At 46.0% G+C, this 27435-nt stretch overlaps 1 protein-coding gene across 7 annotated transcripts in view; it reads left to right on the forward strand.

The window, feature by feature from the left end:
* ATP11A (ATPase phospholipid transporting 11A) overlaps nt 1-27435 on the forward strand; it is a 2308865-nt gene that overhangs the window by 1117057 nt on the left and 1164373 nt on the right. For all 7 annotated transcript variants that reach the window (XM_069636989.1, XM_069636990.1, XM_069636983.1 and 4 more), the window contains exon 11: nt 9293-9443. In XM_069636989.1, coding sequence (XP_069493090.1) covers nt 9293-9443 — 151 coding nt within the window. The remainder of the gene's footprint in view (nt 1-9292; nt 9444-27435) is intronic.

A 27435-nucleotide genomic window follows, 5' to 3' on the forward strand; every position in this document is an offset into this window, starting at 1 on the left:
TGAGATCTTTATCTAAGGCTGACTCCGGCATACCCTTGATGTGAATATTCGATCTACGAGACCGGTTTTCCAAGTCTTCGCACTGAATTTCTATATTATGGGTCAGCATGATCAGGTGTTCTTGCGTTTCACTGTTCTGTCTCGCCTCGTCTTCCACATTTTGCACTATTTTCTCAAGAGTGTCCGTTCTCTCCTCTAGCTTGGCCACCTCTATTTTCACTTCCTGGACAGCCTTTTTGAGTTCGTTCTTCATTGATACAAATTGGTCTTGGACTGTGGACATGAACTTGTCCTGTAATTCCACAAACCAGGCGTGCATGTCGTCCTTTGTTGGAGGAAGGGCGCCCTGGTTTGTGGGGGTGATTTCTGATGAGGAATCTCCCATCACCCTGTCCTTTGCAGATGCCATGGTATCTGAAGACCACATTTGGAGTAGACTGGTATCCTGTCTGGAAGGTTGCAGGCCTGGCTGAGTCGCTCCGCCCTTCCCCTTGCTCGTGACATCTCCCCCTAATATCGTAAATCCAAAAGCGCCTCTGGATGATTCCAAGGGACCTATGTGAGGGTGGTTACGGTGGCGCCCCCAGCCTTGGGGTTGTAATACTCCTTCCCCCCAGTCCCCAAGGCGAGGCCTCTGCAACACAGCATAAATGTCACTTCTGATGTATTCCTAGTGGTAAGGCGTACACATTAGTATGATGCTGTTCCTGTTTACCCATCCATTACGCTGCGCCCCCTTTCCTTACTTGGTTGTATTAATTGCAATAGGGGGAGGGGGGCTGTGGGGGGTCTGCACACCCCTGTCTGCTGCTTATTGCCTGCTATGTGGGCTCCCCACCAGGCCCTCTCGTTGTGGGGGCAGGATGGGGGGGCACCCCCGCCAGCGCGATCACCTTTAACTGTAACTCCTTTTGTCCTCTGCACTGGCGGTGCCTTCCCGCCTTCTGCCCGATGATGGTGCCTCCTCCTCCGGCCTGTCCTCCGGCTCCCGGGCTTATGTGCCGGCTAAATCACTCCTGCCGCTGCTTGCACTGGTATGCCTGGGGGAACAGTTTCTCTGGGCCTTCTTACCCCCTGGCCACAACCCCCACACCTGGGCCCGCTCTCCAAGTCTGCTGGCGCACCACTTACTGTCCTGCTCTGAGTGCCAGCAGGCCCTCCCGGACGCCTGTTGAATTGCCCTCGATGGGGGGGGGAGGGGAACCCACGGCCCACGTCGGCCGTGGCTGCCCCGGGTGTCCTGCTGGGGAAATTACGATGCGCTCCTGTGCCCGGAGCTGCTCCCAAGGGCCGGGTGCATAAGCGGGTAAGTGAGCGGCTCCCGAGGCCCGTGCTCCAGGCCTGCCGGAGTCCGGCCCACACTCACCGCTCCCGCTGGTGGGAGTCCGAAGGGCGAGCGTTCTCTCCCCTGTCCCGCGGCTCCTAAAAATGGCTTTCTGGGGCCCGCGCTCCGAGCTCCCCAGCATCCATCCGACTTTCCCTTCTCCCACTAGTGGGAGTGCAAGGGGCGAGCACTTTCTCCCCTGCCCGGGCAGGCGTTCCAATTCTGGCCAAAGTGCTTGCGGACCCTCCCGGATCACCCACGATGGGGGATGGGGACCTGTAGTCCACGACGACCGTGTCTGCACAGGGATCCTGCTGGGGAGTTCTTGCTTCGCTCCTGTGCCCGGTGCTGCACTGGAGCGGCGGGTATATAAGCAGCTCCTTTCGTCTCGGGAGTCTCACGGTGAAATTCTTCAATAGTGCCGGCCTGGCGGGAGCGCTGTGCATTTTTTAGTATTCGATTTACCTGCTGAAGTAGCCGAGATGAAAACTTACAACGCTATATTTAGCGTAAAGACACTTGGTTCTTGCATTGGCCAAAGGGCTATCTTACTTCAATTCGACTGGGTACTGGAAATTCACATTGCTGTGTTAGTCTGTTATTTTGCTCCTCTGATGTTGAATTGCAAAGCGGACTGTTGCACATTCTGGTGGTAAAGTTTTATATTCCGCCGTTTCACAAGAGAAGCTGACATTTTCAACTGGAGAAATTTACCAGTTACACACATTTTCTATCCTTGTTCACTATCATTAAAACTAGTGAATAATTTGAGAACTGGATTTATTGTTTAAATGTTTAGATCCTTTGAGGAGGGGCGCTCTATCCTGCCATGTTACTATAATGGTACAATGACTCTGGCCCTCAAGGTCTAAATGATTTTCCTCCCTCCGTTTTAAATGGTGGTGTTCTCTGTAACGTCTAATCGAGAATAAACTGACTAAGATTATCCACCTTTGGTGAAGGCACATACACATTTTGGAACATTGTTACACCATATGAAATGGAAGATCTGACTTAAACCCCAGCCTATGAGTAATTGGCGATGGCCCACATAAAAGCCACCGGTCAGATGTCCACACCCGGCTACTTAACATTGTTATTTTGGCTTTGATTTAGTACAGCAACAGAATCCTCCACATCTTGGATTTAGACCCCTTTGTCAAGGTTGAGGCACATCCCCTTGGTGAATAGGCGAGAGGCAACATGTATCTTCCATACTTGCAGCACTTTTGCGGCGCAAACTACCATGATTGTAAAGCGCTCCATTGCATCCTGAAGTTAGGTCCGCACTTAATAAATACCCTGATAATAATAATGAGTAGGCTGTACCCTCTGATGTCCCAAAAGTGTCCTCCCCTTAGAACTGCTTTACTCTTTCTGAAATCCCCTCTCTGGCATCTCAAATGTTAATTGCACAGCTGGCGTTATGCACTCTCCCTTTGTTATGAAAATCCCACTGACCAATCATGTTGAGTGACCTCAGAGGTGCTCCATTACAACCATCCTTTTAAATGGCAGCACCAGCACCAGTCCTTCCTGCAGGCAACTTATATTTTCCAGGCCCTATTTAGCGGTTTCAAACCATGGATTTGCTTGCTTTGTATGTCTAGGTATTGGTGATCCTGTGTCAAACCTGGAGCACAACTTTTAACTTTTAATAACTATTAAAGGGAAACACTTATTAAAGGGAAACCTCCCACTCTGACCCCGGGAAATGCTATGTTGGTGCAATACTCCGCAAATATAATTTCAAGTCATTCCCTTTTCCTATTTGAATATTCAGCAAACCCTGTCACTGATTAACCTCCTGAGGGCACACTGAGGCGATTGTGTCCAGCTGTGATTCAACTTCTGCAGGAAGAAAGCTGGTCTGTCCCTCAAAGCAGATCGCCTTCATGAGGAGTGAAAGATGCTATATCCTGTGCGAAAATAGAATGTATATTATTATTGTCAGACTCCGGAAGTGTGAAGTACCCCAATTGCAGTTGCTTAGGGACCGGGGCTGTGCAAAGAAAGTACCATTGGTGCGCGTCTCTCGATATGGACCAAGGAGTGGAGCCTGACAAGAATGACCTGTTAACAGGGAAAAGTGCACTGACTTTACGCACATGCTATGATTGCATATGAGTGAACGATTGTAAACTCAGTATTTCCAGGGAGACTGCTGGAGCGTTCAGACACCATTGCACTACTGCCTGATCTCTGTAAAACAGACAGACAGACGTTTAAAACATCTGGCCAGTGGGGTCATGGGGTGACGCTGTGGGCTGAAATAGTGTATGAGCATAACACCTAACCATCAGTGGAAATGAGGGACAGGCAATTGGGGAGGAGGTGAACCACTATTATGATCACAAATCTTAAAGCTAGGCAAAGTCCTTCATACTTCTAGGTAGTTAGGATGGTGTTTTTAAAAGTTGCTCTGATTTCAGCCAGAGAAGCAGGAGAAGGGAAGAATTAGAAAAGGCCTATTTATTCAACAAGGCCAAATTTGGGAAGAGCAATTACAGGATGTGGCTACTGTGAGGGGCCCAAAATGCAAAACGGACACAAAGGTATAGTTTTCTCAATGTTCGGCATTTATCTCACCCTTTTTCATTTAATAAATGGCATTCTTTCCATAGCCTAACGAGGATGTCCCTACAAAGCAACCTAAAGAAAGATGACCTAGTGTTCAAAAAGTCTCTGACCCTCACACTAATACTAATTCTACATCAATCCAAGTACTCAGGACTGCCCCTGCCTCAGCTACTCATTCCGCGTTTCTTTCCAGCTGCAACTCATTCCTGAGTTTAAATGTCCAGCTCAGTTTTCTGGCTCTATAACTAGACCACACATTCTGGTCAATAGCATCTTTGACACTTGCTAACTCTGGGCCCTTCTTCCTTGTCTCAGTACTATAGGCATTATGAATCCTGAAGTCCATAGTGGTTTTAGTTGTTTGAGATTTAGTTAGTTTTTGTTTTGTGTACTGAGAGTTGTCTGAGTTGGGGAATGTTGTGTAAAAGGCTTGTGATTTAACATTGGGTTTGGACCTCTACCTAAGACATAATCGTGACAATCCTAGGATGCTATATTTAATTCCTGAACTTCCAAGGTACAGACCTTATTCTGTTTAGATTACTTTTCATAACATGTTCTTCGGGTAGTTTCATGGGAGGGACTTGTGCAGTGACAGCATGCTCTTAGGTATTTGGGGATTATAGGACTCCTCTTCAGAAGATGGAGACTGTGTCAATCCTGAAGGTGTCTCCACTTCCCCCTGTTGGCCATCTCCTCCCATCTGATTCTCCCTCATGATCAGTGTTCCCTCTAAGCTGTGCGCATGTGTGCTTGCCCAGTTTCCTTCTGGGGTCCGCCCAGAAGATTTTTAGCAGCGCACACAGACAATTCTCACCTATTCAAAAATATTTAATAAAGCACATGCTATAGCAATTAATTGAAATTTACGTTCTCTTAAATTAAGCAACTAGTCTTGATATTCTGCTAATTTGCATTACACTACTATGCAAGGGTGACCGTACACACCTAAAATCCCTAACAGCAAAATACACACATAAGAGGTTAAATACTAATATGAAAAACTGGCTCCATGAACAGAAGAATCTAACCAATATGCATGCACACATTAACCAAATGATGTTCCCTCCTCACCTGCGACTCCTAAGCTTGAGTTTGCCACACTTTGACCAAATGGCTCTAACTTGTGCTCCAGAACACATTAACATGGTACCGGACAACCTTGACTCCTCCTCATTTGGCTCTGCAAAAGGTTAACCGACGTGTACCTACATCCACTTCTTGTATGTTTTTTGTAATATGAATGATCTGAATAATATGAATAACGTTCACGTGCCAGAATTTCTGTTACTCATTGTGCCTTACTAAAAGTATCACCCACACGATACAATCGAACTACCAGCTAGAACATTGGATACTGACTGTAAGTAAGCAGGCTATCTGGATGTGTAACCTATCCCATACGTCCTCTTCTTTGTACATATGTCCAGCAAGTGCTTTGAAGCAGTCCCCTTGGAAGTTAACACATTATAAAACTCAAATATTAATTTGCCCTGTAAGGATTTTGAGAAGACAAATGTGATCCTACTTTAGCATTACTAACATTACCCTATAAGTAGACGGCAACATTGCAATATCATTTACTTTGTCTACAAGGAATAATGGGTATGGACTACACCTGGGATTACTCGTCCATAGTATCAGGGCACCGGATATTCAGACAGGAGAATGTTTTTCACACAATCTGCCTAATTTCCAAGTGTTCAAAGAGTTCCCTTTGACATAGACCGTCACACATTATATGGTAACCCCCTGCTATGTAAAAACAGTTTCACTGAGCACTGTGTAATCCTACACAATGATAAATGGGTGGGGTACTTTGCATCTTGTATGCACTGCAAAAGAATTGCATATGTGCAGAGTCATGACATTCTTAAAATGCACATAAAAGGTTGAGGCATTAAATATGCCTTGCTTGCAATGTATTGTAGGTCTGCAAATATCCCAGTGAGTGTTTACTGCTACAATCCCTCACTTTTTACAGTGCTCTATCAACTAGCATTGGAGGCAAACACAGGGGCTGGGGAAGGGTATGGGCAGAAGAGCACATGTGATCACTCGTTGCGGGTGATGAACAAAGAAGCACATTTCAAAAACCAAGTCAGAAGTTTCGACAGTACACAAAAGGAAATGTGTTGCTAAAGTATAGGAAATTCTAGTACCCGTCTAGACAACAGCACCTTCTTTATCTTTCTATGAGCAGCTGCTGAGGTCTTTTCAATATAACCATGTGCTCTGCATAGTCTATAGCATCTCCCGGCATCTTATTTAATACCTAACAAAGAATTACAGAAACGGGACCATAGTTACAGACGAAAGGACTCAATCTGTTCTAGCTCTTGAGATTTGATGCCATTAACTTAAAAGGCATATATGTGAATTTCTTACATAGGGATCCATACTAAACCTCTATAAAGCTCTTGTTTAATGTGTTTAGGCTCTGGTGTGGAAGGGTGGGCAAAACTATAGACTACATGACGTTCCTTGTTATTTCACTTTCTATGTCAGGGTTACAAGCAAGGCTCTAATTAGATTTTGCTCCCTACTTGGAGTCAAATGATTTTTCAGGGTGTAAAAAAAGTAGTTAGCTTTGCTAATAGGGATACTTTCTGCTTATTAAAAGTGGTTCTTCCACTTAAAATTCCTGTTTAGTTCAGGAATTAATAGTATTAGAGTTCCTTCCTATGCCACTGCTCAACTGGTCACTAATTTGAAACAATATCAGTGGAGCTTTGTGGGTTGAAGCAACAAAATGTCCATTGTGTCCCGTTTTGTTAAGCACATTTTCATATTTAGGGAGTACACATGGATGGCGTTTGTCTCTTAGCTGTAAGGCTGGTGTTACCACTACCCAAAGGTCAACCAAATGTGGATAGTAAGCAGAGGCACAGGAATATTTGATCTTCGTATTCTGAGGTGCAGTTATTCTGATGCAATTATCATCCTTACACAAATTATTCGAAGCATGTTTTCCTGGCCCTTGAATTACTTCATTAAAGTGGCACTTGAACTCCTATCGCATTTTTTTGACACATTGCTTTTAATTGCCATTAATCCATCGGCAAATGTATCATGTCTGAATTTCTTCACAGCAACATCAGTTTATGACGAAAGCTATTTGTGTTTTGTATTACACATGAGTGATTTTCCAGTGGCATGAAACGTTTGCAAGGTACTGTGGCAGATGTTGAAGTCTTGACTGGTTGATGAGTTTTCTGTTTAATCACATATGACATATTCTATTTTAGCCTGTGTGTTTGTAAAAGTGTTTTAAGATTTGTGAAGAATTGCAGTGGCAGGGAAGAAGAAATTCCTTTCCAAACTCTCTTCTGTAATGGTAGTTCCCTAAATACCACTAAATACGCATGCTCACTAAGTGGCTTACCTCATTAGTCAGTTGCACGCATGGAAAATAATGTGCGCACAACAGAAAACCAGTTCTGCACATTGAGAAAAATAATTAGAGGGAACATTGCTCATGATACCACCTCCAGGTTCAGGAAGCAGCTGCCTTCCCCATGCCATATGGGAGGAGATCGTAGGATGGGCTTTAGTTTTGACGCTGCAGGAGTCATAACACTACGCAAGTAGGCCAGACTGTAGAAAAAGCCAAGTTAGAAGAGTGCAAGGGTCTGTTGGGGACCTTGATTTCTGAGACTGGAAGAAACTAGGATATCCTAGAGCAGGAGAGTAAACATTTCTTGCTGGGGGCTCTATCCTAAGTCCGTAACCCAGAGAACCTGACCAAAGCCTGGAGTTAGACTTGATAATTGGTGTTACCTTTGACTGTGAGCCATAGTTAATGCAGCTGGATATAAACCCAGGTTGGGAAGAACCGCTAGGCTAAGAAGGGGAATGATACAGGACTTACCAAGGTAATACAAATCTACAAAGAACCCCAGGGGAAGAGGAGAATGTTGCAAGGCTTGCCCCATTAAAGGAATCTACAAAGACGTATGGGGTGAGAGAGAATGCTACACACTCTTGCCCTACTAGTAATGCATCATGGGACTACAATCACCCATAGGATTGTGTATCATTGGAACCTCATGCCTAGTAAACCATTGTTCAGGGACACTCAAAACTGTCCTGGTAATGTCAATTAATTGAAAGGTTATTTTCTGGATGGAGACATGCAGAGTTGAGATAAAGTAGGAATTTGACACTGGTTCCTTTAGTTTAGGAACTCCTTTTAATGCACTTGGAGTTTCAACCTCTTGCCGAAGAGCATAAATATAGGTGTCAAACAAACCTGGTGTTCTTGTTTGTGGTATTCACCTAATGACAGCTCTATTTCTTTTTTTCTTGTTAACTGGCACTATATATCGTGTTCATGTAGAATCTTGAAATCTGTATGTTTAGTTTAACTCTATGTGTATACTATGGTATAGTTGTGATAATACAGATGCTGGCCTTGAACAATCTGCTGCACATATGCTAGAACACTCTAAGCCAACCCTTCCGACATTTTCATCTCCTCACACACCTCTCCCTTCTGAATACTACCAAACCCTATAAGCACTGCACCTCCAAGGTCCCTCATACAGGTCAGAATAGTTGAGGAAGCGAGAAAAATCAAAATGTGTGTGGTTAGGGGTGTGGCTCGAATAAGTGGTAAATGGAAACAGGAGATTGGGGCACAAGAGTTGACATAGAATGACTTGAGGGGGTCGTCACTTGGTAAACCCTAGGGATAATGTTGGATATGTGGAGTGGGGTCTGGTAGAGGATATGATGTGAGAGGGAGTTAAAGAGATCCAATACATGGAAGATGAGTGAAAAGGGGAATGAATGTTGGGATTGGATATGAAGAGGATTGGGTGGGGTGATAATCCACTGCAAGTTAAGAGTGGGAGTGCTTTGTACACACCGGAGATGGGATAAGATGCCTCCAATTAGAAAGGGTTAGTGGATCAAACGCAATGTGAAGGGAGAGTCAAAGGATCAAACACATGGGTGATGAATAGGGAGTGAGTTAGAATAATAGTGTGGAAAAGTAAATTGTACTCAGTGGAGGAGAGAGGGTGGGATTATTGCAAGTAAGTATGGGGTAGAAGTTGAAGAGGAGTGGAATGGGGAAATTATCAGAAACTCTGGTTTTTGAGAGAATTTACTATGTGCCATAGGAAGAAAGTACACCATTGGACATGTGTAGGAGGTGGTCTGACCCGTGGGAGAGGGCTCATACATGACAAAATGGAGGAGGCTCATCTCTTACAGTTTTTTTCTAAATTTACCTGTGCCGCCTATGACATCTAGAAACCACCTGTACATGTACAAGTTGTTTGATTATGCTTTTTTTGGCTGCATTTCTCTAATGTAAATTTCACTGAACTCTCTCTTTGCATCTATCAATGCTGATAGAAGTGTTGCGCTTGTTTCCCTTAGGTCAATGAATGCTTTCCTGATTGTGTACCTTTGCATTCTGATTAGCAAGGCGCTAATAAATACGGCACTAAAGTATGTCTGGCAGAGTGCCACTTTTCGGGATGAACCATGGTACAACCAGAAAACTGAATTGGAGCGGCAAAGAAACCTGGTATAGAATAATGTTCCTATGTTTTCTAAACTGTAGAAATGCTATCTTTAAAATCATGTCCTCATGGGTTGCAAGTGCTACTGGATACCAGTAAGAACCGGGCGCTCTCAAAAACACAGAGAAAAAGGTTTTAATCTAGATCATTTAGTCCTGAGCAAGTGCCCATGGCACGAAACACAGGTACACACTGAACCAGGAATTACAAGAAAATCAAAATAAACACTTTTTTACCTATTTGCATTAGACTACTTCACAAAATGATGCAATATAGTATTATATGCATCTTTGATGCATAACAAATAACCCATATTCAGTGTAAGCTGTGCCCCATCAGCCTTAATATTCCATGAGCAGATGTCCATACAAGCGTGACCTGAAGGCAACTGAGTTCCACTACTTCTATTAGTATTCACTGTTTTTACTGTTAATGCATTTTACAACCTCTCCCACAGCTTGTACTATTTTTTTTCTAAAATGTTCAGGCAGAAATTTGCAAAAGCCCTCGTAACACTTATATTTAAACTAAAATATGTTTGACCAGGAAAAACTGGCTAGCTGACACAAAATGGTGTATACTTTTATGCTCAGTCGGCTGTTCAGGATTCTTGGGGTTCCAAAGAACAACTCCCAGCTTGTTTACCTTTCCTTGGTTGTTTCTGATGCTGTAATTCGCATGGGTTGGTTTTACAAAGTTTTCTCTGAGGATATGAGACCGCTACCTTGCAAACTACCTTCTCATGTGGTTTACAATTGATCCCTTGCCCCAGTGCAAGTAACGTAGTCGGGACTTCCTTCCTCAACATTTTTGCTTCCGTTTTCTCAGTCCCATCTTAATTCAACATTCAATTGTGTCGCTTGTCGCTTGTATCAGCCAACTACTGTTCTGACAATGCATTTCCCTCTGCTGGAAATCACTGCAGTGGCCCACTAGGCAACAGACAGATTGCCATATATTTCACTTAGATTCTGCAATTAATTTCCCACAAAATGTCTTTGGCTCGCATAGTTCCATCATTGTATGCCATCTAATTGTCTGTCCTCACTCTGTGACTGTCTTCAAAAGGATCGGTGGGGAAACTCCTCTCGCAGTTCACCTCTCTGGCATGGCTTGGTCACATGAGCCCTATCCAGGCTGTCCCAAATCCCTTTGTGCCATCACTGCGCCACAGGACATCTCCTGGATTCCAGCCAGCTGGTTGCTTTCCCCAAGCAGCAACCTCCTCTATTGGTTTCCTCTCCTGTAGTTCATATGAAGCCACCAGGTTTATTTCCTTCACTTGTGGATCAGGTGTGTTTATTTTCTCTGTTAATCCTGACAAGGCTGGGTTGCACAAACCTTAGCATCTTTTCCAACACCAATGGGAGTTTTGCCTTTGCACTTAACCTATATGTACATTTGCTAAAAAAGTTACAATATTTGTTTTACAGGCTAATTAAAATGATCAGTTTGTTACAAAATAAAGGTCTATCCAAGTGGGTCCCCTTTTTTACCCATCACAACACTTTAACATATAAATTACATCATGCTCACACCTGAACTCCTTTCTTATAAACCCCACCCCCTCTTGACCCTTTCTGTGGGGAGGAGAGATGTTTGTGGCGAGGGGTAGTCACAGTTCCACTACTTATTTGTTATACTTCTACCTCGGTTTGAACCGTTTTGGTAGACTTGGGCACAAAGGAAGTATCGCGTAAAAATGATGCAATATTTTTATATATGTTTAATTATTTTTTGAATGCTCAGACTGTGGCAAGAATACGTGTTTGGTGACTTGTGATAATCTTCAGAATAGCAGCATTCAGTCCCCAGTAATGCTTTATGTAACATGCTTGCCAGGCTGTTGTAAATATTTGAGTATTTCGATTTGTGAAGTGATGGTAAGGCAGCTCCTGCTACCAAAAAGTTGGGGGTACCCAGGGTGATACCCACTGTAGAGAATGATGCAGCCCTTTAGATCAGCTCCAGTATGCAAGTTAGGCCTACCTGTCAGTGATAGGATGATAATCTCCGGCATAGGGGAAGCTCTAATTGAATTTAAAGACCTTGATGTAAAAGAATCCCTAGAAAGGAACACCCATTTATGTGAGTTTTGAGATGGGTTTAGGAGTGTGCACCCTCTGGGAGTTCCTTTGAGTTAAGGGCTGATGTAGAGGCAAATGATATCCTTGAATAAGCATGTCAACATAAGCATTTTGGAACATGCGTTTTACCACTCCTCTTAACATGTAGAACGTCTGACTTGGCTCATAGAGGTTTGGGAAGGCTTTCCAATGAATTGAACTCTAAAGATACTGTATCATACCTTTTTTAAGCTTTTTATCTAGTCTGGTGTAGTTTAATAAGATTTGACTTTGCGCATCTCTGAATGGAAGGAAAGGGGTTGGGAGGTTTAGATCTGCAACCTTTCAGGGATTTGTAGACCAGACACCAGGTTTTGATGTGAGCCCATTCCTTTGTCCGTACCCTCATAAGGGCTTTTATTGAAGAGGTCCTACATTTTTGGATGTATGCCTAACATGTCTCAGGCAAGATGATTTTGGAATCTTTGTAATGCATGCAATGTCTTTTCCAGAAGTCGGTCCAGCATAAATGCTAGTTATTTAGTGCAGTCTGAAGGAGACAACTAAAGGACTAAGACTATTTAGTGCTGGAATGTGTAGAATGCATTTCAGCTGCCAGAGTTGGCATCCATGTTCACAGAAGTCACTGTCAAACATCACTCTCTGATTGCAGGCATTCTGTATAGGTAACTGCGTTAGACCAAGTAGGCCAAGTGAACCGTAGCGGAGGGGACAAGTGGACCAATGAAAAAGTTCTCATTTCCTGACTGTTTAAGTACAACTAGTTGGAACTTTTAAGCAATTTGCTATCCAAAGATTATTCTCCGCCACCAATAACCCCCGCCCCCACGATGTATCACCCATCTTTAGGTGAATATGCAAGTCATATGTGTACATGTGTAAGCCTATGTTGTAAGTCTTTATGATGTGGACACTGCATTCATGGACACGTTAAATAGAATTTTATGCAATAATGGTAACTCTCCTTGTGTGAGAACGGTATATAGTTACTTTCAAACATATTAGAGAGAAAGTCCTACATATCTGAGCATAATGTAACTCTCGTTACTGGCCATACCCATTGATCATTTGCACAACCCTACGAGACGTCACAAAAACTGGACCAAATGCCCCTATCATTGGACATTGTCTCTCCACAGATTAATTGATGCCCATGATATGAAGCCAATATTTGCTACTAGCCATCATATTGATCACAAATTATCTCAAATAATGCTCTTTGCCTTGCTGGGTTTATTTTGGTTAATTGGGACATGGGCATTCATATAGTCCTTTTCTAAGCTATGAGTCTAGATTGAGGAGCATTTCAAGGTAATTAGTGAGGTTTGATTAGAAATTCCAAAACTACGTTAGGTTCGTTCCACAAAGCATATTGTACAGAAAGTATTGTGAAAAAGACAATCCTACCTATGCACTACATATGATTTTAATTACTTTTCTATTGGGAAGCACGTATCCCATTTACGTGTTTGACTCCAGTCCAGTTGACGATTAGTATAACGTCTAGCACACAACGCTTCCCAACATCTTGAAATTGTTTGTGAAGATTTTATCAGGTTACTGGTCAGTTGCTCTCTGGGATTTGGTACAGTCCATAATGATGTACGGTAGACATCAATAGGACAGTCTTATATTTGGCTCAAATTAAGAGAAAATCACATTACACCTTTATATATACTGCACGACTGGATGGCTACTAAGTAGCAGAACTAAAGCACAAGCTGTTACATCTATGTATTGCAGTGGTTCAACTATTCACACATCAATAGGTGGTTTTTGCTTGCTTTTGAATGGCTCAATTTTGTTGTATTTATGAAGCACTAATCTGATCTAATACACCAGAGCCCCTTTCCACCAGGGAGAGGCTGAAAGGTGTGGAAATAGCCCTAGAAGTCCACATGCTACTTCTGGCAGGGTAGGCGTTTGGAGAAGGAGCCGAAGAGTGGAGTTTGTTGCAGATTGGCGCATACAAAGAGTACAAAGTACAAGGAGGAGATTGGAAGGAGAAAAGATATTAGAATCGGAGGTATTGGGCTACTAGAAAGCGTGCAATAGGTGGGAGCGGAAAGGAGGAAGTTAATGATTAGCATAAGGAGGAAGTATGTGACAATTAGGATGTTGTAAATAAGATTGGTTGTAGTGGGGGTGAAGTTGTAAAACAGGAGAAGGATTGAGAAGTACAGCCGTTGGTGAAGTGCACAATAAGGGTGGAGATTAACAAGAGACATTCGATCAGAGGAGGAGCATTTTGTCTGGGGAGGATAGCTCAGCGGCAACATGCTCGCCTTGGAAACAAAATGACACGAAGCAACACAGGTTCGATCCCCGGGTCCGTGCTTAGAAACCTCTGGGTATTAAGCGCAACTAAGACATTCCGGTAACCGCGCCTCGATGCCCTCAGGCTGTGTGAGTGCTTTAAAAATGCAAATAAATAAATAAATATTTACATTGGCAATGTGAAGATAAAGCTGGAGATGAGTGACAAAGAGAACTCGCAACAGCAAGAGAGGTGGTTGGGAAGCAGGCAGAGGAATACACCAAAGTGGCTGGAAGAAGCACTTGCGCCATTGCGGAAGTGCCTTCTGAAGTGCCTGTTACGCCTGCACTACTCTTGTCTATCTGGGGTACTGGATACACGTCTCCTTCAACGTTGTGCATATCGCCTGCTACCGCCACACCCCCTTACTACCGTCACCCAACAAAAAGGAACACACGTTTCCTTTCTGAATTGTATGTTATGCCTGCACTACTCTTGTCTATCTGGGGCACTGGATGCACGTCTCCATCAACGTTGTGGATTTCTCCTGCTACGGTGTGTTCTACGGTCTGGACATTCTAATATATAGTACTTACTCTGCCATCTAATATTTGTATATAGCGTACTGAAACGCTTTGTTGCTTTTATTATAGGCCCCCTTAGAACCATCACCCAACAAAAAGGCACACGCACGCGTGCACGTGCGCTCTTGCGGAGGTGCCTTTCTGAAATGTGGGACGGGGCCGGTGGTGGGAATACTTGGTTCCAATTGAGGAACTGGTGAGGTCAAACTTTAAGTTTTACAGTATTCCAATCACAAAGTGTGTTGGTTCGCATTCGACCGTTAAACGGCTGCTGTTTGGTTCATTCGTGTAATCGCACTTGTGTTTGCTACGTTGAACTGCTATATGCTAATCTTGCTCCGCTTTCTATGCTCCATGTTGGGTTGTCCTATGTGACAATCTTTAATTCAAAGCTTTACTACCTCTGTTGTGTTTGTACCGTTATGTATGTCTCTTTCTTGTTACTAATGCAGGAGATTCTTCGTTTTGGTATTTCATCAATCGTCACGGTCGACAAACGTATCTGACTGCTGTAAGCCTGTCTCTCAGTGTTCTTGGTAAACAGCCGCACAGATAACAATTGTATATATGCAAGTTCACGCTGCTCGAGTCTGTGCGAAATAGGTTGCTTCTTCTGACGTATGTTTATTTTGTACCATAGGACACAAGTATAAATTGTGGTTGACTGACTACGTTGTATTGAGCCTTTCTCATGTGCTTTGGGTTTCAATTTTCTATGCCATTGTATGTAACTGGAGATGTTTGCCATCCTTTAACACAAGCAGTATGTGTGCTGGTTAGTCCTAGTTAAGACGAGCAATTCTCGTTTATACTACACCTGCACACTACTTCTACATTTAGTTTATTGTGGGTACATTGACTTATATAACTAACTCTCCATGAAGATACCACACAAGGGGGGGCCTCTTAAGTCCCAATTCAATACAATAAATAAAATATATTTAACAAAAAATACGCAAATAAGCATGTCTGGGGGACTGAGAAGCTGGAGGCAGCTTGCATTAGATCTCAAAGCTGACTCCTTGGCTCAACATGCCCCAACATTAGCATTGAGTATCTCACAGGATGTGATTCATCCACCTCAAACAACCTTGCCTAACTCTGTTGCTAGTTCGGGGTGTGTTGTGACGACTCCAATTGCACAGGCCCTTCCGCAAATGAGACGGTTCGTGCACAGGTTCATCGGGCCTCCTCGATCAAACGTGATTCCTCAATGTATTCTCTTCATGAAGTACGTGACATTGACTTTCCAATATCGACTACTATCATTAATAGTCTGGCTAACTTTACTTCCCCATCACAGGAAGCACCCATGTTAGAAAATTTAAATCTTTCCCTGTCAGATGTCTCCATCTTAGCACCTGCAATCATGGAGTAACTCGGTAAGCGAGTTAGGCTATCCTTAGGGCCTTGTATGCCCAATCTTTTGCCGTCTGTTCACATAGATGATGTGCATCTTTTCTCCACTTCTACTACTCCACACACTGTACTAAAGTGTTCTAACAAGCCACCTTCTACTCCCATTACTGTGCCAAACGTATCTAGGGCAAACATTCCAATTGTTCCCAGTAAGTACTTTTCAGGATAGTTCGCCTACAAGTCCCACCAATACATCATCCTGTGAAACTAAGGGCAGTCTGAAGGAGCAAGAACAGGTTCCTCCTGCTAACAATAACGCTACTCCCGATTCCAATTCAGAGTTACCTTATGCCCGTGCATCTTCATTTCACAACAATTCATTTCATGATTCAGATACCTCTAAAGCCTATTCTTTTCCAGTGCTAACTCGAATACTGAACTTGTTCGACAAATGTCACGATTTGACCCATCTCGAAATTCTTAACATGACATTCACCCTGTCGTAAGTCTTAAAATAAGTCGACTGGAGAGCTTTATCTGTGCCTACCAAAACTTTGCGTCCCCTAAACCACAAACAGTGGTAAAAAAACACCAATTGTTCCATTGTTTCCTCTGCTTCTCAAACTGACGTTACACTAGTATGTAACACAATGACACAAACTGAAGCTCTCATTGCACCACTTCCTCTGTCAATTCCTTCATATGCCTCTGGTGTCTGTAATGCTTGTTCTCTGTTTTCAGCTATATGCCCACACAACCTAAGTGAAGGGTGGGATTGCATTAATATTAATGCAAAAAAGATCTTTGGTTTACAAAATTGTTCACATCCTTCTCATGTTCACAGTCCTCACATACTGTGTGAGGAACCTGTCAGCCACCAAAATGCTCTGGTAGAGCATGATGGGACTAGTGCAGGCCCAAACAGTCCATCTCCTCTTATAGATTTGATTAATGCTTCCGAAACTGTTCAGTCCCACTCCCTACTGTCTCTTTCGAAAAATTAAAAAGGATGGAGCTCTTAAACACACGTAATAAAAGAACCAGAATTACTGAATACTTGTGCAAAAAATCCCAAAATCAGCCAAACTCAGATTATTGGTCACACTTCCAATCTTAAAAAGCTTGCCAATATTCCTATTGACGATGAGATCCTTGATTTACAACAAAAACACTAATATTGCTGACGCTACTTTCGCACCGGCTTCTTTGACTCAGTGCAGGCAGTGCCTCTTGCTGTAGTTGTAGCTCCCGCTCTTGTTTCTCAGCCCCAATCTGAGTATGAAGTGCAATTTGCTATTGATAGTACATCTGCTTTAGTCTCACAACCTCAGTCGGAGCTAGAATTGCCTCTTGCTGCAGATAAGCCTTGCAACAATCCAACATCGATGTTGCCAGTTTGTCAAAACAATACCAATTTGGATGTACGTAAATCTGCCAATTTGGAGCTTACTTCTAAAACTCTCACTATTTTGGGGTAGACGAGTGCCCTGTGATCAGTGGTTCCTCTCAATTAAACCGCTCATTTATCCTTACATTATTTACTCAGATTCCCACTCTGAGGAACTTTAACTCAGGTGACATTGACTGTATCACCTTGGCTAAAACCAATAACCACAGAATATGTCAAGTGCACTCGATTATCTTAAAATTGATATGGGATCATCGTGATGATCTCACTCTCCTAGGTATCTGTGTTTCACTCTTTCATTCAGTGGAGGAGGCTCAGTCCTTTGAGTTTCAACCTCCTCTGATCAAGCAAGAGACTGGGCCACTTGTCGCTAATAACCAATCTCAAGCAGGGAATCAAGAGCTCATTTCAAAGTTTGTGTCTCTCTCGTCCAATATTAAGGACTGGTCAAGGGTTGAAACCCTACCGAAAACTATGATGACAATGAACAATTCCAACTCTAACCCGTAGCAAAACTAATTTGCTCTTTTACTCATGGAACGCATGTGAGTTTCATGTCTTAAATTGCATTTGGTCTTCCATATCCCATCCATTATTTTAGTACAGGAAACTGTGTCTTCATCATCTCACCATTGATGGTTTTACTTCCTTTACTGTATCAGCAAAAAAAAAGGAATGGCTGCGTTCACCTATGGTGGGTTGGCCATTTTTTGTTAATAACAATCTTGGAGCTCTCGTTAAGTTGATCCATGCGTCCGATACTCTTCTAGCTATTGAATTTCTTCCCAAAACGCATTCTTCCAACACTTATTTACTATTTTGTCTCTATTGTCACCCGGCACCCATGTCCATAAGTATGCTATTTGACCATCTTGACATTCTCCTGGAGAATGCGCTATTATCTAATCCCCAGTATGAAATAATCTTGGGTGGTATTTTAATTCTGTTTGCTTCAAATATTCGAAGGACTCTCCTATGCAAGATAGTGTACACAGTGATCCGAACTCCCTAGAGGTTGAAGCTGGATCCATTATGTAGCAACTTGGGATCTTCACCTGGTCGCCTATGATAACATTTGTCCGCGTCATAGGGGCCTCTCATTCCGCAATAGATTATTTCTTTGTTTCCTCAAATCTTCTTAATATTTGTGAACCTATTAGCATTACTGAGGTTGGCTTTAGTGATCATCGGGTCATCTCACTCATGATATCGGTGGCATGTAAACAACTAGACACTGCTCCTGAACTCAGCCTAATAGTTGGAGCGTCCTTTGGTGTCCGTCCACTGGAATGTAAGAATGTGCAGATGTCTCATTTCACAGCTTAAAGACACTGTACCGTTTGATGAGCCAACATTGTATACAGCTAGGGACATCAAACACATTGAAGAACGTAATAACTTTATAATTTGTTCTCAGCTAATTCAAATATCTAAATTAAAAAACACACTGTCACCCCCACAAACATAATTATCCCCGGGAGGTTGCGTATTTAAAACGGAATAAAAACCAAAGACTAAGAGAGCTTCCGAGGGAGTACCTTTTCATCTGATATTTTTACAAGAGTAAAATTCTTTAGACATATAAGAATTCCGTTCAGGCTCTTAAGCATAATCTGTACATCGCTCACAATCCGGCCATGATGCTTCATCTTTGTAAGCATGATTCCAAGGCTACATGGGCACTGTTAAAAGGTGCAACTAATACGTTTTCTGTCACTATGAATGCATCTATTTCAGCAGACACATGGACACAGCATGTTGCTTATGCATTCCAGATGCGTATTCCATGTCTTTCTTTCAAATTGGGAAAGTTTCCACTTTGGCACGTACTCAGTGGTCGACAGATGACATTGTTTGGGCAGTCAACGCGCTTAATTTTTCCAAGGCCTCTGGTTCGGATGGAATTTGGGCTTTCGTAATTTAAACTGATGCAACCTTCTGGGCAGGGATCCTATAAGTAACGTTTTAGAATATCGTTGTTACAAATCGGGTCCCTCGCTTGTGGCTGAACACCATAATAATTCCAATATACAAAAAAGGGGACCCCTCTAAACCATCCAACTATCGTCCTATTGCTATCATGGACGCTTCCTATAAAGTATTTTCCATATTACTTCTCCTTGAGTTGGATAGGTTTATTCGAGAACACAATTCTTTTTCCCATTTCCAAACTGGCTTTCGAAAGCACATGCATGGGAACTGCCCTTAATGTCACTGTACTTTCCTATGTTTTAGAAGCATAAAAAAAAAATTACGAGTGGTCGTCTTTATGGCTGCATTTGACAGTTGGGTTTCCCTTCCTTCATCACCCACATGATTGCCATGCTCCATCATAGAGTATGCATCAATGAGATAGGTACTCTTATAGACAATATCCCCACACACACTAATTAGGCAAGGATGCAACCTTGCATCAACCCTTTTTAACTTGTATCTGTGTGACAGGGATGAAATTTGGAAAGAGCTAATTACGTTCCCTATCAGGATAGGTCATCTGCGATTGCATTGGTTAGCTTTCGCAGATGATCTCATTTTTTTTTATAGGACTCTGTATGGCCTACAGAATAAGCTGAATGCTTTTTCTATCTATGCTCGCCAACACAATTTACAAGCTAACACTACGAAATCTAAAATGTATAATGTTTACAGGTAGAAAACGGCGTCGCCCATTCAGTTGGACATTAAGTGGTTCACCTATTGAGAGGACATCTGAACTTCGCTTCTTGGGGTATGATCTGTCCGATGTGTCATCTTTAGCCATTGGGCACAATTCATTGAAGCAAAAATCTAGAACTCTTACTTCACAATTTAGAATTATTCATAGAAAATATTGCATGTTTTCACTTAATCCTGCCATGGAATTTCACTTAAAGTAGAAGCTATTCTCTTATACGGCTTGGATATGTGCCTCCTTGATATCGATATCTTGAATGTGATTCAAGCACAAATATGGAAATGCACCTTGGGGTTGTCCAATTAGTTGCCAAATTCTTGATTATGTCCTGAATTGGGCCTATACTGCTTATCTGCTAGTTTCCAATGGAGACAATTAACTACATAGGCATAGATAATTAATCCTCCAAAAAACTCACTGTACGAAGATCTTGCAAAGATGCTTCTTGAATCAAATCCTCCATCAATAGCACGGTTTGATACAAGAATGAGTGATCTTGGACAACATTAGCATCACGGCACTCAATCTCAGTACACGTCCTGCTTATGCAGAAATAAAACTCTATGCATATGATTGGTCTCATACAGTTGATGAATTGGGAGGTTATAAGACATATCAAGAATACTCTAAATTTTCGAGAAAGAGGACACCAAGACTGATGTATTTGGTATGTCTTCAATGCGAAAAAGCTTGTAGTATGTACATGAGATTTAAATGTAATCAGTTGCATACCCTCGAGCGCATTAAGCATTGGCAACAAGGGGTCCTTTCGTTTCTGGAAACACTGTTCACAAATGGAAACTCTAAAACATCTTGTGATCTATTGTCCTTACAATGATAATCTAAGAATGCTCGATCTGGGCAAAGTCAACACAGGAAATACTAGCCTAGCGAGGGAACAGCTATGGTCAAGATGCATGTGGGGGTGGCAGACTAATCAATCTGTTGTTCTTTCCTTAGTTTGCATGTTGACTTTAATCGTTGCTGATTTGAATAGCCTGAATACAGTATTCTTGTATAACCTTGGCTGATGAAATTTCAAAACATCATACACTGCAGAACTTTAAGACACAGGGACACAGGTCTGCTGCTTTTTTCTCGTCTTATTCTCAATTTCATGTTAGTCACTCAGTGCTTCCGGCAAGGTGTAAACATTTTTTTTATGACAAACAAATTTTAGGTGTTTTCAAGTTTTAAATGTTCGCATGCTCCCAAGTGTTAATGGACCTGAAAATGCATGGTCTAAACTATGGGGGTAATTCATAGAATTCAGCGCACAAGTGGCGCACACGACTGGTGCACAGTGTGCGCCAGCCGCGTGCACCAAAATCCATTTCCGTGCACAGCATATTCATGGATTTTTACATCGATTACCAGCCGTGGCTCAGAGTGGCGCAGCAACCCTGCAGCAGCGCCAGTTACGCCCCCAACCCCTCCCCGTGCGCCATGTACAGCGCACAAATCCCGTACATGGCGCACAGGCCAGTGGACCAGCATACAGGCCCCCAACCACGAAAACGCCTGTAAAACTCCCTGCACACCCCTCTGAATACACGTACCCCACTGCGCGGGGAGAATCACACGCGATTGGCCCTGTGCGTGCGGGGTACGTGTATTACTGGGGTTCGCGGGGAGTTTCACACGCGATTGGCCCTGTGCGAGCGGGGTACATGTATTACTGGGGTTCGCGGGAAGTTTCACACGCGATTGGCCCTGTGCGAGCGGGGTACGTGTATTACTGGGGTTTGCAGGAAGTTTCACACGTGATTGGCCCTGTGCGAGCGGGCTACGTGTATTACTGGGGTTCGCGGGGAGTTTCACACACGATTTCGCTGTCGGAGCGGGGTACATGTATCCAGTGGGGTGCGCGGGAAGTGTGGGTTCTCCTAGGTGTGCCCTCTACGGCCCCTGCAGGCAGCCCACACCACAGGGGACTACCCAGCACCCCTGGTCATGTCCCGCACACAGCCCATCCACCATGGGCATGCCCCCCAGCCAGCCCACATGTCACCTTGCACTAGTGATCACCAACTCATGTCCCCCAGCACCCCCACCCCCCAGCAGTGAGGGGCAGCTGCCAGCAGGCCCCGACTCATGTCCCCCAGAATCCCCACCCCCCAGCAGCGAGGCTCAGGCCCGACTCATGTCCCCCAGCACCCCCACCCACCCAGCAGTGAGGGGCACCTGCAAGCATGCCCCGACTCCTGTCCCCCAGCACCCCCACCCCCCCAGCAGTGAGGCTCAGGCCCTGACTCATGTCCCCCAGCACCCCCACCCACCCAGCACTGAGGGGCACCTGCCAGCAGGCCCGACTCATGTCCGCCAGCACCCCCACCCACCCAGCAGTGAGGGGCACCTGCAAGCAGGCCCCGACTCATGTCCCCCAGAAACCCCACCCCCCAGCAGTGAGGCTCAGGCCCTGACTCATGTCCTCCAGGCCCCCCACCCAGCAGTGAGGGGTACCTGCAAGCAGGCCCGGGCTCATGTCCCCCAGAACCCCCACCCCCAGCAGTGAGGCTCAGGCCCGGGCTCATGTCCCCCAGCACCCCCACCCCGCAGCAGTGAGGCGCAGACCCCGACTCATGTCCACCAGCACCCCCACCCACCCAAAATTGACAGGCATATGCCAGCAGGCCCCGACTCATGTCCCCCAGAACCTCCAACCCCCAGCAGTGAGGCTCAGGCCCCGACTCATGTCCCCCAGCACCACCACCCCCCAACACGTCATTATGATCCACAATCATGGGCCTCATGGCCTCCCAAATCCCACCGCACGCCACCCCTGTGCAAAGACCCAACCAAGTATCCCATCCCCCCCACATTGAAATGCCCATTACATGTTACAACCCAAATGGCACAAATGTACATCTACACATGTCTGTCACACACACACACGAGTGCTGGTGAAACACCGTGACATGCATTAAACCAATGAGAGAATACTGCACATCAAAGTAATAAACCAAAATGTATTGAACACAAAAAGAATGTAATCAAATGAAAACAAGAAAAAAATGTTTGAAAAAAAGATGAAATGCAGCATGTCCAAAACACAAAAAGAAAAACATGAAGTCTGAATCCAAATAAATCGAAATGAAAATGTGTCCAAAGTCTCCGGCCACCAAATCAAATCCGAAGGAAACAGAAACAGTAAAATCCATTGCTCCATGGTGAGAAAAATAATAGATAAATCCACTGTTCAACTATGTACAAAGAAGTAATCCAGGGTCCATGAGCCCAACAAATGAAAAGAAACCTAGCAAAAAAACGACCTAATAGAGGACTATATACAAAAAGGCGGGGCATAGTCCAAGCGCCCCAAATGAATGAAAAAGATAAAGGAAACCTAAAACTGCAAACTATATACAATGGCGGCGGGCTAGTCCGACGACTCACTTCCCGATTTCCCAGGCCAAGGCATCATCGAACTCCTGCTCGATGTCCTGGAGGCGGTCCTCTTCCATGGCCCCGAGGGTTCGCAGGGACGATGCCATGTTGGACTCCAACTCCCTGCGAATGGCCTCGAGGCACTCGGCCCGCCTCAGTGCCCTCCGCATGGAGTTCTCCGCCCTGACCATCGTGAGCCGTGCCTCTTCTGCCCGCCGCTGCTCTGCATCTATACGCCGGCCCAACCGCAGCCACACGGAAGACGCACCCATTCCAGGGTTCTCCTGCCCTCTGGCCGATTCCTGCCCCACTGACGTCGATGGCCCCGAGCCATCATTGCTCCCACCTAGAGCCTGCTGCTGCTGTCCATGTGTCCTGTCTGATGATGCCTGCACATCCTCCATCAGCTGGTCTCCAGTTGTTGTGGTGTCCAACCCTGCTGGACCGCCGACTCGCGACTGTGGCAGGGATGGGAGGTCCACCAAGATGGCTGTGTTGGTCAGGCCAGGTCCACAGGGGGCCCTGGTGGAATCTGGGCTGGAAGACGGCAGGGAGCACGACTGGCGCATAGTCTCCACAGAGGAGGAGAGGTCTGCCAGAATGCGCGACACATGTAGGAACCCACCGACCAGGGCCCCTCCCAACAGTGCCACGTCGCGATGCTTCTCTTCGTGATGGCGTGCATGCTCCGCCCAGGAAGCACGCACGTCATCGCGAATGTCACGCGTGCGCAACGCGGCACCATCCAGGACGGAGCCCATACGGTCGTGGGACCCCTCGTCCGCAGGTAGTGGAGAGGCAGATGACGTGGAGCACCCCCCCTCCCCACCCCCCCCACCACCTGCGGACGGGCCTGGGACGGGGCATCCCTGCTGGTGCATGGTGGTGCAGTCACAGGGTTAAGAACAGCGACATGCACAGGCCCCTCCGCGGTGACTTGTGCTGCCTCCTGACCCTGGCCCTGGACTGCACCACTTGCACCAGTGGTACTACCCCCACCAGGCCCCATGCGCGGCTCAGTAGCGGGCTCCTCCTCCTCTGGAGCCCACCAACCTGGATGTCTCCACACCGTCTTCCGCCATTGCAAGCCCCTCTGGGGGCTCACCCGGCCCTTTCGCTACAGCCGTAGTGGCAGACGCGGCACCAGTCCCCTCACTCCCGGATGAAGGCAATTCCTGGGAGGGTGGCTGGGCCTTGCGTCGCCGCCGGTGGAGGCATCCCTGCCGCTTGGCTCCAGAGCGCCATCTCCGCCCTCTTCTTCACTTGACGCTGCGTAGAGGGAGACGTGGAACACAAGCATCAGGGTACAGTACAATATTCCCCTAGACAGGAAGCAATAACACATGAGTGGCTCTGTCAAATGTCACTTCCATCCTGTCCCTCCACAACACATGGGTGAATACACGCAACACACATGCAGAAACAGGCACGGCGCCTGCAATCAACATCAGCATCCATGTACAAGGGCCTCTTTTAACCAAAATATTGCTTTCAAACTCACATGCATCATGGCTCACACTGATCCCATGCACACACATCACCGGAGGGTCATGCTTCATGGCTTGTCCACCACAGACAGTGGATAGACACAGTGGATACAACGGTGACCACACTGCATGAGTGAATCTACACATCATCACGGACATGTGTTATGCATCCATGACGTTTCAAAGTCGCACACGCACTTCTCAGACACACACACACATGTGCACCATACATGTACATGAGAGCAGCACCCATCCCTCACCCCCCCCCCCTCCATGTCCAAGAACAGAGACTGGCATGCATTCATGTGTGCATTCCGCATACAGCTCCCCATGTTGCATTGGAACACATGCACCATCCATGTGGTTCACACATTACTGGTCTCACATGCATGACCATGATGTCGCTGCACACACACATCCATACATGCCCTGTCTCGCACAGCAATGCTTGGCCACTTACCGCTCAACACCAGATGGGTCTGCCTCCGAAGGATCTGGGCATGGAGCGCTGGGCCTACGCGTTCTAGTACCCCCATCAGGATGTTGCTCATGCTGACCCGGCCCCCCTCCGCGAGGCGCCGGGCCTTGTAGAGGGTCCTGGACCTGAAGTCCTCCCAGCGATTCCGGACGTGCTTGATGTCACGGGCTGCCACCCCCTCCGTGTTGATGGCAACCACTGCGTCCTCCCACATCCTCTCCAGTCCTTCCTTGTTGGCATGTGATGTTCCGAAGAGGGCATCATAAAGCCCCAGGACATTCTCCACCAGGACACCAACTTCCTTCTCACTGAAGCTGGTGGCCCTCTGCCTCTCTGGCTGGGGGTCGCCAGTGGTCTCAGATGGTGTTTGCCCCGACATGGCGACCCCCGAGGCAGGCGTGGGTGGGCAACAGGGTCCTTGGGCTGGGCTGTGGAGCGATGGTATCCCAGTCGGGAGTCTTCTGTTCCAGCAGGGGTGGTCACAGCAACTGGACCCCTGCAGATGGCTGACGTGCAGGCACCAAATAGCAGGGCACGTGGGCAGCAGGCAGGCAGCAGCAGATGGCTGGTGGGAGCGTGCTCGGGGCTCTTGGGGGTAGGAAAATGGCCTTTTGGGCAGGAGCATGGTCTACCGTGTGTTTTCGCATGGCCAGCTTGATATGGAGTGATTTGGCACGTGAAAAAAGTGCACGTCAGCGGGAAATCCGAGGATAGGCCCTTAGCGCATAAGCGCGTAAAGTGACGTTACGCGCACGGGCGTTCCCCACAACACGGGTGCATTGTGATTCAGCACGTGAGAAAACTGCATGTCATCCGTGCTATTGGAGGAAAGGGCCTTAGCGCGTAAGTGCGTAAGTGATGTTGCACGTCTGGGCTGGCTTAAAAGATACGAGTATCACACTATTTTCTTGTACGTGCTTTTTGTGGAGAGCGAGTGGGTGTTTCTTGTACTTCTTGTCGGTTCACACGCGATTACTTCACAACGTTTCCAGTTCGTACTCCCTGTTTCCTCTGACTGCATTCTTTTCTTCTTTTGGCGGGGGTGTTGCCAATGTGCACACGCGTGTCTTTTTCACGTTCTTTTTCAAGGCAGATGGTGAGTTGCGCACGTATTTTCCAACTGTGGTTGCCCCCCGTGTGTCGCATACCCCAGGCTGCGTGTAACACGTGTACGCTTATTTTTGTGTTTCTGGGTGCCACAGCGTAGTGCAGGTTCATTTTTATACGCACGTGGTCTACCAGGGGTTGCGTGCACGTGTACTTCTGTTTTTGGGGTGCCTGTGCGTTGCGTGACCCGTCATCTTCCCCCAGGGGTCACATACAGCCTTGCTAGAGCACTAGGGTACGAAATCCATCTAGTACCCCACCCCTTTCACCCCAATTGCCCAGGACAATTGTTTACTGCAACTCCCATACACACAACATCAGTGACATGGTTGGGAGGCGACCAAGCAGTAAGGGAGGCAAAGATGGCCGACCTTCAAAAGGTGGGCGTGGTGGGCGCGGTAGGGGACGTGGCCAGGATTTGCAGGGTCTATCTAGAGCGCTGTGTGTGGAGGACCAATCTGGGACACCTATGTCCCCCCCCCAATGGTTGTGGGAAACGTAACTGACACCATCCCAGCTCAGCCCTTGTTGGACCGGCCCATTTTGTCACCTGAACCGGCACAGGATGACTCCCAGGCTGACTTCCAGGTCAGCAAGTTTAATCCACGTGTGGCGATGAAAGTTGCTGTCACCAGGCCACGTGGATCTGGGGCAGCTATGTCATCTGCTGCCCCAAGTAGGCAGGGTGGGGAGGCTGCAGGGGCAGCTGCAGCTCAATCGACCCCAGCTCCGAGTCTCCCAGCCGGGATAGTGTCGGTCCATGTCCATCACACCGACGTTGGCCCTGCCGACATCACCCTGCAGCCAATGCCTGCACCAAGACCTATGGTCATTGTGTCTTTACAGTCTTCTAGTACCCAGTCAACCTGCGCTTCTGCCCCTACTGACCAGAGCGGCATAAGCCACTCAGGATCTGCACCACCTTAGAAGAACGGTGCTCTTGCACTACAGGCTGAGACCCCAGACACGGCTACACACTCCGGCATGTCAAGGAAGCCTAGCTTCAATGACGCCGAACGTGATGCACTTGTGGCCTATGTGTCGGCACATAGCCACGAAATGTTGGTGACTGCAGGCTGTAAGACTACGCCTGCTCAATGTAGGGCCCACTGGCAGACCATCGCGGGCCACATTAGTGCCCTTGGATTTGTGAGGCGCACAGCTGATGA

Source organism: Ambystoma mexicanum, chromosome 7p (genome assembly GCF_040938575.1).
Source record: "Ambystoma mexicanum isolate Mex_15411 chromosome 7p, UKY_AmexF1_1, whole genome shotgun sequence".
NCBI lineage: Eukaryota > Metazoa > Chordata > Amphibia > Caudata > Ambystomatidae > Ambystoma > Ambystoma mexicanum.